A 12,512-nucleotide genomic window follows, 5' to 3' on the forward strand; every position below is an offset into this window, starting at 1 on the left:
GAAAAAAAAAGCTACAAGTAGGTCAAGTGAACATAAAAAGCCAAAGATAAGCTTATTGATCCATTCATACCAACCATTTGCACAACCTAGTTCTAGTGACTTAACAAATGCGCAATTCTCAATTCTAAAAACATTAAGTATTTGTTTGAAATATTTTTAAAAATTGTGACAAATTGTTATGCAATTATTTGTAAGTAATTAACACAAGTTTGTAGATATGAGTTTAACTAAATTGACTAGAATAATATACCTTCTCATCTGAATCAAAATTTGGCTCTTACAAAATCTTCGGTTGTAAAAAAATAAAAATAAAAATAAAAAGACAAACACAAAACCGCGAAATCTTCAAGACTCCAATTCTAAATTGAGGACTGTTGTGAATCATGTTAGAATAGTGACCAACACCCATCACCAAAACAACACACGTGTCTTGTGTGCGTATCTTTTGACTTGGCAGCTTGGCAACTTGGCAACGAAATATTAAATCCAGACGCATCTCTTCTACCAAGATTATTAGATCAAGTGATTCAGATATTTCAAATTTCATCTAACGGTTCATCTGTTTTGATTCCTTAAAAATTGTAATAATTTTTTGCCAATGGATAAAATTTGAAAGGCCCAAATCAATTGATCTGGTGACCTTGGTGGAAGAGATTCAAAGATGATCTTTTTTCTTAAATCCATTCCCCTAAATAACAAGAGATTTTTAAGTGTGACCGAAACACGGAGTGGTACATCATGTGTTACTGTACAAATAGTATGATATATGTGTTAAAAAATTAATAACTTAAAAAAATAAATTTTCTCACCACTTATATTAGAACACGTGGTATGTTATCTGTGTTCTAATCACAATAAAAAATAAGGAAAACTAATGAAAAGAGCTTGAAAACTTTGAGTTTTAATGATAAGGACAAAATAAAGGGTAAAGTGAATAGTATCAGGATTGACTTTTTAGTGTAAAAATGTGGTTTTTCGTTAAAGTGAATAGTATCAAGTGCTTTTCGTTAAAGTTTCCTGAAAAATATCTTCTAAATAAGTTCTTTTTGAAATTGTTTAAAGCTTTTGGTTGATTAATTTTGTGAAAGAACATACGTTTATTAGACATGACATGATATTAAATTTTGGATGAGGAGAGCCGCCGTCCCCACGCCTGGCGTCATTGTCCGTCCGCTATCTGCAATGACATAGTGGTCAAAATTATAATTATGTATATTCGATAATCTATAATCTATTCTATAATATATAAAGCTAGAGCCCCACTTTGAGCTCACGGTTTGACAAAAAATAATAGGATAAAATTGTCCCTCAACCAAAAAAATGCAAAAGGAGTTCAATATAATATATCAAATAATGCATGAGTAATTTGGTAATTATAAAATAAAATATAAATCTAAGTGGGAAGAGAGAAAAGAATAAAAAAATGGAAGGATGAATTAAAGTTGATGGTGCCCATGTGAAGAGGAAATAAAAATATAATAAAAAATAAGAAAAATCATGAATGTTGTGTTTAAAACATTTTAAAAGGCGTGTAATGTCGGTTATAAAAAATGTTTTCGGACGCGGATAATAATATGCATTAAATAAGTTGTCAAATGATTGGTTTTTTTTAACACACTATAGTATCTACACTAAGGGAAATTAGGTAGATTTAGTCTCACAATGGGCTAATAATAATATGATTTAATCAGTTGTTTATTAAATATTATTTTCTTTATAAAAAAAGGTATTTCGCACGCAAATATTAATGTGATTAAATTAATTGTCAAATGATTTTTTTTAAACAAACAATATTATCAACACTAAGGGTGAGGGGGTGAGTTAGCAATAATGTGATTCAATCAATTGTTTATTAAATATTATTTCTCTATTCTTAATGTAAATTGTATAGAAACCGATTTTATTATGTAAATTCAACTGCTTTAATTGGTTTATGAGGGGTTTATTCTAACATGATCTAAAATTATTCATTTACTTCAAATATTTGACTTTTATTTTGTCAATTTATGCATATAAATACATTTAAAACGTGTAAGTCGTGTGTAGCACACCATGATTCAAAAAATTGACACATGAGCGCGTGCTTGAATGCTAGTAATTAGAACTATGTATGTAAATTGTTCCAAGGGTGAACATTATTACTTTATTGTATATATCCAAGGGCGAACATTATTAATTGCAGATACATATCTAATTTGGAAAGGGATTCTCTTTGGATCTCTTCTTCCTAATCCACCAAATCAGTGGATCCATGCCATTAAAATTTGATTCAACGACTACAAACAGGAGTCCACTTTAAAAATTATAATAACTTCAGTCGTTAGATCAAATTTCAATGATACGGATCCATTGATTTGGTGGATTAGGAGAAAGGAATATGAAGATGATCCCTTTTCCATCCAAATTTATGATTAAGTGTTTGTTATTGGCCTTTGTTTTGGTTTCATTTGTACCCGTTAGTTTATTTTTGCGATGTTGTTCCTGATTGTAGTGCTCATCAATTTTGTGGTGGTTACTTTCTATCTATACGTTTTTACACAAAATATTTAGAACGATGAACTTGTCCTCTGTTTCCACTTGGATTGTTTGATGCAATAGCTGCGGTAGGTACTTTTTTTTTGGTATACACATTTAGTTGATCTATATCTTATGTTTAGAATTAGATAAGAAAAAAGCTTCGATCAATGTGTACATTTTGCTGCTTTTAGAATACATATTTTTTTTCTTATATTTTCACCCATAATGTCCACGAAATTCTTTAGCGTATGTTTTGCTACTTTTGGGGTACAAATTTTGTTCTTATGTTTTCACTTATAATGTCCACGTAGTTCTTCAATAAATACATTTATTACATTTTTTTGTTGGATACATTTTGCTAAATGAGAAAGGTTTTTATAAAAAACCTCTTGTAATTTAGAAATGTTTTTAAATTTGAAATTATGAAATAATTTTACTAAATAAATTCCTAAAAAAGGGGAAACTGATTAATGAATGAGTGTGTAATAACCCTCAAAATTAGGCATCATTGCAAAACTTACCTAAAGGGCCGGCCACCTCAATCAAATATTAAAAATCTATTCAGGTTTTAGTCAAACAATACTAGTGGTGAGGGATAGCAACCTAATATTACAATTGAAAAATAAAGTAAATATTAACAGAAGGATAATAAGGATCAAGGAGGAAACAATTAGCCAGGCAGGCAGGTTATACAGGTTGACTTCTCGCAACAGCAAAAAAATCAGGGAATTAAGAGGCGGAGGTTGCCAAATTATATCCGTCCGACTCCAAAAGAGAGAGAGAGAGAGAGAGAGAGAAAAGAGAGAGAAGTAAGAATGAGCAAATTATCGGCAGATGAAGCAGCTGGAAATTATGTTAGCGGGAATAATATGATGAAATTACTAGTATCATCATCATCATTATCATCATCATCGTCATCACCATCATCCAACGGTGGAAACGGATCATCAGGTAGCAGTAATCGAGCGTTGGTGGCGAAGAAGTTTCTAAAGGTGACGTTGCTGTTTGCGGCAGCCACTGTGTGTTGCTTTGGCTTCTACAATTCTGTCTACACTTCCGGATTTCTGCTCAGATCCTCTTATGACTACGCTTTGTCTGGCACCAGAACCGTAACTTCTCATCAGGCCAGGACTCTCTCTCTCTCTCTCTCTCTCTCTCTCTCTCTCTCTCTCGCATGTTCTATTTTGTGTTCATCCCAAGGCTTGTTATTTTAGTCATAATTAAGCCTTGTTATTTTAGTCATAATTAAGCCGGCATAATCCAACAGCAACATGTTTTTTTTATTAGTTTTTCTAAAAAACGATCAATTACCCATAAAATATCAAAGTGGTAGTAATTACTTTTAGACTCTTGAGCAAATTAAGTAAAACAATATATTCTTGTTGTATAGCTAATCCGAAATCAATATATACATAATTATGAAGGATTTGGCAGTCAGATAATTATGTTTATCGATACATGTTCCATAATCTTCCTTCATTGCCAAGAGAGAGAAAGAAAAAAGGACTTTCTGTTTTATGATCGAATCATTACCTTTCTCTCTACGTAACACATCCATGCCAATTTTTAATCCGGATTTTACTCATATTTTATAATTAGCTCTGTTTGTATATACTACTCATCTTTTTTATCCTGTAATTGTTGATGCTACATGACTCAAAAAGGGTTAATGCTTTTACACATGGAGTGGTTGTCCTTGTCGTGTGGCACCCTTTACTCCCCTCAGGGTCGGGGCCCAATGAAAAATCTTTGGTCAAATTGCCGTACCACCGGGCATGTCCGACCGTTCACAAATACACGAAAATCTCTATAATTTTATCTTGTCATCTAACTGATCTCATATGTGTGAGTTTCTCTGTACGGATAACCCTATTGAACAATCCCTAGGGCCTGGGGTTGTGATTATGCAATACCATTACATGAATCAGTTATTTTTGATCTTGATGATGCAGACCAAAGTAGAAGATCTATTGGATACAGTTCTTAAAAATGCATCTATGAAGAACAAAACCATTATCGTGACTACTCTAAATGATGCATGGGCAGAACCCAATTCAATATTCGATTCATTTTTAGAGAGTTTCGAGATCGGAAGTAACACAAAATGGCTGCTCAAGCATTTGGTGGTCATATGCTTGGACAAAAAAGCATATGCGCGTTGCTTGGCATCACACCCTCATTGCTACCAACTCTACACTCAAGGTGCCAACTTCACCAGCGAAGCTGCTTTCATGTCTTCAAAGTACCTGGACATGATGTGGAGACGAATCCAATTTTTGTCTTCTATTCTCGACAGAGGATACAACTTTGTCTTTACAGTAACTCCCTTGATCTAATACTCCTAATTTTCCATTGTCTCTCACCTACCAATTTACCTATCTATATATCCAATTTTCACTTACTTTTTTTCTTTCCAAAATTGGATGCACAGGACACTGATATAATGTGGCTACGAAATCCATTCCCACGATTCTATCCAGATGCAGATTTTCAAATTGCATGCGATTACTTCATTGGTGATTCTTATAGCATGAAGAACTTTCCAAATGGAGGGTTTACTTATGTAAAATCAAACAATCGCACGATTCAATTTTATAAGTTTTGGTACTTCTCAAGAAAGGCGTATCCAAAGATGCATGACCAAGACGTTCTCAATGAGATCAAATTTGATCCCTTCCTCACCCAAATTGGATTGAAAATGAGGTTCTTGGATACACTATACTTTGGTGGCTTCTGCCAGGCGAGTAAGGACTTTAACCAAGTTTGCACAATGCATGCCAATTGTTGTGTTGGCCTCGAAAACAAAGTCAATGATCTTAAAATTTTGCTTAAAGTTTGGAGAAAGTACATGTCCTTGCCTCCTAATGCAACTGCCACACCACAGCTTTCATGGACTGTTCCACAAAATTGCAGGTATACATATTATATTTTATCGAGTGTATTGAATTGTGACTTCTCTTATTATATTTAGGAAAGTGATTTTCACCTTTTTTTTACTTCTAACAAATTCATGTTTAATCCTAGTCATGTTGAGTTTTTTATCCCAACATTTTCTATATCTTTTTCCGCATTGGTGCAGTCATATCGTAGTGGGTTCCCGGCCATCTTATGGTTCCTACCCGATATGATGAAATTGAGGACAAATAAATTTTTATTGTTCTTTAAAAATTTTCTTCAAGAACTATGCGGTTTGTTGTATTTTTTTGTTTGTTTCTTTTAGAAGTATACGATTTGTCGTTTAATATTGAACCTTTTTCCTTCGACTTTTTTATTGGCTTGAAGCACTTCCTTCCAACGCCTTGAAAAGCACTCGTGACGGGAAGAGAAGGGAAAGGAAATTGCACAAAATTCTTACAAGCTGTAGAGCTTTTGCAAGATTTAGTTACAGGTAAATCGTATATGCATATGTGTACATACATGTATTTAATTAAATTGGCCTCGAATACATCTAATATACAAGGTTAGTCGGAAAACACTTTTACCATATTGCATTGTTTATGACGTTCCAAATAGAATATATGTAGTCATTGAAACTTGATCTAAGAAGCATGGATCTGACGTTTTGTATTTTATGTTGTTATTTCAGGTAGAAGGACGACGGAAATGGCACCTTGGTGATCAATTATCATGTCATCTTATACAAAATTGATCAATATACGAAACTGACTCAGTTTGCACTACTCTTTGATTTCCAGTTCTATATATAATGGAAACATAATGATATGCAACCCCTTCCTCCCGTAGCCATGCATAAGCACCAAGGCCACACAAGTAAACATATCATAAACATTATAAAAATTGAAAAGAAAAAAAATCAGAGGTACTTGGTAACCATTTAGTTTTTTTTTTTTTTTTAGATCTCACTTTTTGTGTTAATGATAGAGAAAAAATAAGAGGGACAAAGAAGAATGAATGAATGATGGTGGGAAAGAGATGTACGAAATTTATAACAACAAACACACAAAATAAAAACCAACAAAATTGATAACCAAAAACAATTTAAGTTATCACTTTCAAAATGTTGTTTCAGTTATTATTCTGTATTTCTTTCCCTCTCTTTTTCATTACCATTTTTCATCAATTCATTTCCTCATAATCTCAAGCACAAACAGCTAAACCAAACCTAAAAACAAATTGCCACTACCATAATGGGACTTGCGTAATGCCTACAACTTCGAACCTGCAACTTGAAATGTAAAAAAATCAGAGTTCCTGTATATATATACATATATATCCGAAAGTCCAATGCCGCAATTGTCTACCAATTCAATCCCGGACTTCGACGCTATAATATACTATTGTGCGTAATGACTACTACTCTAGTTAGCTTTCCTGCTTTTCGCAGCAAGCTAACACATGTTTCTTGATTTAGAAAAAATCTCTCTAAGATCTATACATTTAAATTTACAATACTTTATATATAGCCAAGTCTAACGCAGTTTGGCATATTACAGCCCAATATTCAAGAAGAAAAAGGGTGTAAGTTGAAAAAGCATCAAGAATGAGAAACTCGGCGATTCTTGATATTACTGGGAAGAGGATTAATGTGCGGACGACGCTGGTGTTTATGGCGGCAGCAGCCGTCGCCGGTTGCTTTATTGTCTACAATTTCGTGTACCCTACTGGATTTCGTTATGATGGCTTGGCACCATACCTCCCCTCCTGCAAAACCACAACCCCTCCACTTAAGCAGGCGAGTACACTAGTCCTCTTAAATTCGTTAGTTATCTCTCACTAATTAATCCCTTTCACTTTCTACTCCACAAATATATGAATTATTTTAGCATGTAATTATGTACGTACATATATATAACATGCATGCATGGTTATCGGTGCATGCAGGGCAACCAGCTGGAGGATATAGATCCATTAGATAAAGTTCTGAAAAATGCATGCATGATGAACAAAACGGTTATAATAACTACGTTAAATGATGCATGGGCAGAACCCAATTCAATATTTGATCTCTTTCTTGAGAGCTTTAACATCGGAAGTAACACGAAATGGCTGCTCAAGCATTTACTAGTCATCTGCGTGGACCAAACAGCATATGCTCGTTGCTTAGCATCACACCCTCATTGTTACTTACTTTACACTCCAGGTGCCAACTTTACCGGTGAGGTATTTTATCTGACTCCCGATTACTTACAGATGATGTGGAGAAGAACCCAGATTTTGTCTTCCATTCTCGACAAAGGCTACAACTTTGTCTTTACGGTATGTATATTATATACATGTCACTCCCCTTTCTTAGTCCTTAATTTCTTCCAATTTTTGCTTACTTTTCCATGTATGAACTATTTAGTGAAATTAATGAACAGGATACCGATATAATGTGGCTTCGAGATCCATTCCCACACTTCTATCCAGATGCAGATTTTCAAATTGCAACAGATAAATTTCTAGGAGATTCTTATAGTTTTAAAAATCCTCCCAATTGTGGATTTGTCAATGTAAAATCCAATGATCGGACTATTGGGTTTTACAAATTTTGGTACCTCTCCAAAAACACATATCCAAAGACGAATGAGCAAGATGTTCTTAATAGGATAAAATTTGATCCTTTCATTGCGAAGATTGGATTGAAAGTGAGATTCTTGGATACAAAATACTTTAGTGGATTCTGTGACCCAAGTAAGGATGTTAACCAAGTTTGCACAATGCATGCTAATTGTTGTATTGGTCTTGAAAACAAAGTCAACGACCTTAAAGCTTTGCTGCAAGTTTGGAAAAAATACATGTCATCGCCTCGTAACGCCACTGGCACCTCACAAGCTTTATGGACCGTCCCACAAAAATATTGCAGGTATATTTTATCCATCAGTTATGAATCTTCTTCTGTTAAGCCTATTTCTAATTTCATTTGGAACTTAATCATACGGACTGTTGGTTTACATATATATATATATGTATGTGTGTATGTATGTATGTATGTATGTATGTATATATATGTGTATGTATATATATATATATATATATTGACCCTTTGACTATCTAATTGACTTGAAGCACTTCCTTCGAACGCCGTTGGAAGCATAATAACCGGAGAAGGGAGTGAAACTATTAACAATATTATTCCAATCTGTGGAGCTCTTGAAACATTTACTTACAGGTAAATCTTATACAATGTTACGTTATCAAATATCTTTGAAACTTAATTTGAGAACCATGCATGCATGCATGAATCTGACGTTATAGTTCTACTTTATCATGTATGTTGTTACTTCAGGTAGAAGGAAAAGAGGGTTAAGTTCAACGATGAAAATTGCTCCTTGGCGATCAAATATATGTCATCTTGCTCATGATTATTACAAAATTTATTTTGCAGCCATTTTTGTTTTTGCAATGGTATCAGAAGTGAATTAGTGAAAAAGGATATGCCCTCCATTTATGAATTATGACAACGGGAATAAACGAAAAGCCTTAAGTGTGAGATTTATAATGTGTAATTAGTATGTATTAATATGTAAGATACACAAACACCTTTGCGTAATGTCTATTTCAACTTCAAATCGTATGCAACTTTGAGATGTACAAATCAGAAGGGATAGATACGTAATGTAAAATTTCAATTTCTATTTATTCACATGTATCATCCGCTAACATTTGCAGAAGCGTAGTTTAGATTAATAAATTAACCATAGAAGGCACATGCACTTAACTCTATGGCATGCAACTCGGTTTAAATCACCCCAATCACCCATAGGCTCTGCACCTATCACATCTAGCATAAGCAGCTGTTTTAGTCCACATGTGTTCCCCTTGGTCCATTTATCAGAACAAAACCAACTCCCACCTAAATTTCAGCAGGAGTTAATTTCTTGATGGGTAAGGCACCAGCACGAGGAACAGTGTGGGAATTAGGAACATTAGTTTGAGGCTTAATAGTGAGGGGTGGCCTAGGGAAATTAGATTTCAACTCGGAGATCTTAGTATCTAATTGCACATCAATGGCAATTACATCATGGCTAGTTGCAAGCTTAGGTAGCTTGCAATCAAATTTCAATTCAAGTTTGAGACTCCCTAAGAAGCAACTCTTAAGCAAAATAGGTCCTAACCCAGTGGTACGATTAGCTAGTCTCCCGAATTCAGCAATGTAATTACGAAGTGTGACTGTTTGGCGAAATTTAAACAATGCTTCAGCGTTATCATCAAACTCTGATGGTCCAATCTCTCTGCAAAATGCCTCAGTGAAGTCCTCCCAACGACGAGTGGAATAGCTATAGGCCTGACATTTTTGACCCAAACCGTTAACCATGATCCGACCCAACCCGTTAATATTTGTATTTGGATGGATGTTTAACGGTTCGGGTCGCGAACGGATGAACCCGTTAACAACCTGTTAAATAACGGGTCACTTTGGGTCAACCCGTTAGACCCGTTAGACCCGTTACGACCTGTTAACACCCGTTAGTTGAGGATATTTTAGTAATTTTAGTAAAGTCTTAATAACAAAAAATAAACTTTATGCAAAAAATAATAATTATTATTATTAACGGGTGAAACGGGTGACCCGTTAGCTTAACGGGTCGGGTTCGATGACCCGTTAGCTTAACGGGTTGATTTCAGATAATCCGTTAACTTAACAGATCGGGTTGAACCCGACCCAAACTCAATAACCCCGACCCGTTTAGGTCTAGAGTGGAATGGATGCAATATATCCATTTAAACCATTGTAGATATTCACCATCAAGGTGAAAAGAAGCTGATTCTCTACTGTGTTATAGAAGGAAAAAAATTGTTTGGCCTTATAGATCTAGGCCAAGGGGTCTTCACAATCAGAGAAATGAGGGAAATCAACCCTTGGAGTCCATGGTTGATGAGGAGGTGGACCTCCTCTAGTCCAATTTGGACTGCGAAGTAGTTGGATGATTCATTCTTTATGAGGTGGATGATCGGCACTCGATAGAGCTTAAGAGCTCTCACCCTCTCCCCGAATAGTGATTTCACGGCGGAACTGCACGAAGTACACCGGAAGGCGAGCTTCTAAATTTGCCAGAATTTTGGTATCGAAGGGGTTGGAGACCGCAACGTTGACAGAGGAATTCACCGCCTCAGCGATGATAGTAGGGAGGGAAGCAAAAGAGGGTTCCAGAGAGGAGACACGAGCGTCCATGGCAGTAGAGCAAGTGGCAGCGGCACGACGGATCATGCACGATAGGGAACTATGTTCAATTGGGTGATAATGTTAGCACCAATGATTGGCTCAACCTTGATCTGCAATGACGGATGGTAAAGAGAGAGAGGGAGAGCAATTGAACCAATTTTATTTTTCATATTATCGTTGCTACCACAATAGTGAAGTTATAACAACTAGCCAGCTCACCAAGTGTGTGAGTGCCAACTCAGCAATACAAGACAAAGACCTATTAAAATGACCCCATACTTAAGAGTTAAGGCTATTACAATTAAACCCCCAAATTCCTTTGTGATCAAGACAATCACACAAATGGGATCATAACAGTCACACAGCTGGCGACGAGGCTGGCGGTTCTAGCGCTGGGTTCTTCTGCTCACATGATTTCTTATGTTTTTTCTCCTCTTAACTTAAAGCTTTGGTGCCAAGAAGAGAATGCTTTGGAATAGTATTGAGTTTTACATTGATACGGAAAGGAATTACATAATATACAGTTGATATGATCAAGTAGCTCATTGTAAATTAAAATTGACCTCCGAACTAGGCAAATACATAAAAGGTAAATATTCAACAAATTAGGGATATTTGTTCCTATTGATTCAAGGAGGGAGAGAGAAGACAGAAGCGGGTTGATTTTCAATTTTTTTTTAGGATGAACTATTGATTTAGTCGTTAAATTATCAGCTCAGTAAAATTTAGATCCTTAAATTATTTTTTTTTTGGTAAAATAAGTCCCTAAATTCATAAAAAAAAAATTGTTAATTTCATCCCTAATATTATATTGAAAACTATTTTATTTTATATTTCGTCAATTTAAGTCACATGACATATTTTAGAGGATAATGCCATCATTTTCTTCCTTATAAGACCTTAACGTTTCATATAGGGTGTGAATCTAATGTCTAATTTACCCTTCAAAGTTAATTTCATATACTATTTCTTAGAAAAATTGATCCTTCAACTATGAAAAACTACCAAACTACTCGCTAAGTGTATCACATGCAAGCCATATGACTTAAATTGGCAAAAAATTGAATAGAATAGCTTTGAATCTAATGTTGGGGATGTAATTGGTAGATTTGGATCAGTTTAAGGACTGTTTTTTTCAAAAAAATAATAATTTAAGAATCTAATTTTCACTCTGATAATAAATTAAAATATAAATTGATAGTTTACCTTTTATTTTAATCATTTGACTAAAATCCATGGAAATGCATTGCCAAAATTATTTGGTTGGGAGAACGGAGTTGAATGTCAATAATGGCAGCTTAGGATGGGAATGCCAAAATTGACTAAAACTTTAAATTTAATAAAACTAAACGCCGATATTGACTAAAACTTCAAATTTAATAAGACTAATTTGTTATTGTGCAACTTGCTGCTAAAGGAAAATGGTCACACCCCAATCTCAATTCCATCGTAGCACGATATTGTTTGTTTTGGGTCTCAGTCACGCCCTCACGGTTTTGTTTCTGGGAACTCACACGAGAACTTCCCAATGGGTCACCCATCCTAGGAATGCTCTCCCGAACTCGCTTAAATTCGAAGTTCCGATGGAACCCAAAGTCAGTGAATTCCCAAAATGTCTTGTGCTATATGGAGGTGAGCATGTACATATAAGGCACATCACCTCCTCTCCGTTAGTCGATGTGGAATGTTACAACCCACCCCCTTAAGGGCTCGACGTCCTCGTCGTCACACTCGCACCGAACGGTAGAGTGACTCTGATACCATTCTGTCACATTCCAGTCTCGACTCCGCCGTAGCACGATATTGTCCACTTTGGGCCTCGACCACGTCCTCACGGTTTTATTTCTGGGAACTCAGACGAGAACTTCCTAGTGGGTCACCCATCTTA

At 35.2% G+C, this 12,512-nt stretch overlaps 2 protein-coding genes across 3 annotated transcripts; both read left to right on the forward strand.

Moving 5' to 3' along the window:
- Positions 1 to 3,128: 3,128 nt before the first annotated feature.
- LOC103455690 (uncharacterized protein At4g15970-like) lies at positions 3,129 to 6,257 on the forward strand. Its single transcript, XM_008395270.4, has 5 exons — positions 3,129 to 3,641; positions 4,470 to 4,835; positions 4,949 to 5,430; positions 5,800 to 5,905; positions 6,104 to 6,257. Exons 1-4 carry the CDS (start codon positions 3,333 to 3,335, stop codon positions 5,831 to 5,833), a joined length of 1,191 nt encoding a protein of 396 aa, XP_008393492.1. The 5' UTR covers positions 3,129 to 3,332; the 3' UTR covers positions 5,834 to 5,905; positions 6,104 to 6,257.
- Positions 6,258 to 6,685: 428 nt separating this feature from the next.
- Positions 6,686 to 9,099, forward strand: LOC103455691 (uncharacterized protein At4g15970-like). 2 transcript variants are annotated; one of them, XM_008395272.4, is made up of 6 exons: positions 6,686 to 6,817; positions 6,972 to 7,210; positions 7,360 to 7,734; positions 7,839 to 8,323; positions 8,527 to 8,629; positions 8,747 to 9,099. In XM_008395272.4, the coding sequence occupies exons 2-5, from the start codon at positions 7,019 to 7,021 to the stop codon at positions 8,573 to 8,575; spliced, it is 1,101 nt and encodes a 366-aa protein (XP_008393494.2). In that variant the 5' UTR covers positions 6,686 to 6,817; positions 6,972 to 7,018; the 3' UTR covers positions 8,576 to 8,629; positions 8,747 to 9,099. The 2 variants fall into 2 exon arrangements, with proteins under 2 accessions (XP_008393494.2, XP_070668244.1); XM_070812143.1 differs by lacking the exon at positions 6,686 to 6,817 and having other exon boundaries at positions 6,869 to 7,210.
- Positions 9,100 to 12,512: the final 3,413 nt, after the last annotated feature.

Source organism: Malus domestica, chromosome 14, assembly GCF_042453785.1.
Source record: "Malus domestica chromosome 14, GDT2T_hap1".
Lineage (NCBI taxonomy): Eukaryota > Viridiplantae > Streptophyta > Magnoliopsida > Rosales > Rosaceae > Malus > Malus domestica.

What these genes read in the sequence shown, in the direction of transcription:
- LOC103455690 (XM_008395270.4), top strand. Translation starts at nt 3,333, where the DNA reads ATGAGCAAATTATCGGCAGATGAAGCAGCTGGAAATTATGTTAGCGGG. An exon ending in GAACCGTAACTTCTCATCAG is followed by an intron (nt 3,642 to 4,469) that starts GCCAGGACTCTC and finishes TTGATGATGCAG; the next exon opens with ACCAAAGTAGAAGATCTATT. An exon ending in GATACAACTTTGTCTTTACA is followed by an intron (nt 4,836 to 4,948) that starts GTAACTCCCTTG and finishes TTGGATGCACAG; the next exon opens with GACACTGATATAATGTGGCT.
- LOC103455691 (XM_008395272.4), top strand. Translation starts at nt 7,019, where the DNA reads ATGAGAAACTCGGCGATTCTTGATATTACTGGGAAGAGGATTAATGTG. An exon ending in CAACCCCTCCACTTAAGCAG is followed by an intron (nt 7,211 to 7,359) that starts GCGAGTACACTA and finishes CGGTGCATGCAG; the next exon opens with GGCAACCAGCTGGAGGATAT. An exon ending in GTCCCACAAAAATATTGCAG is followed by an intron (nt 8,324 to 8,526) that starts GTATATTTTATC and finishes ATTGACTTGAAG; the next exon opens with CACTTCCTTCGAACGCCGTT.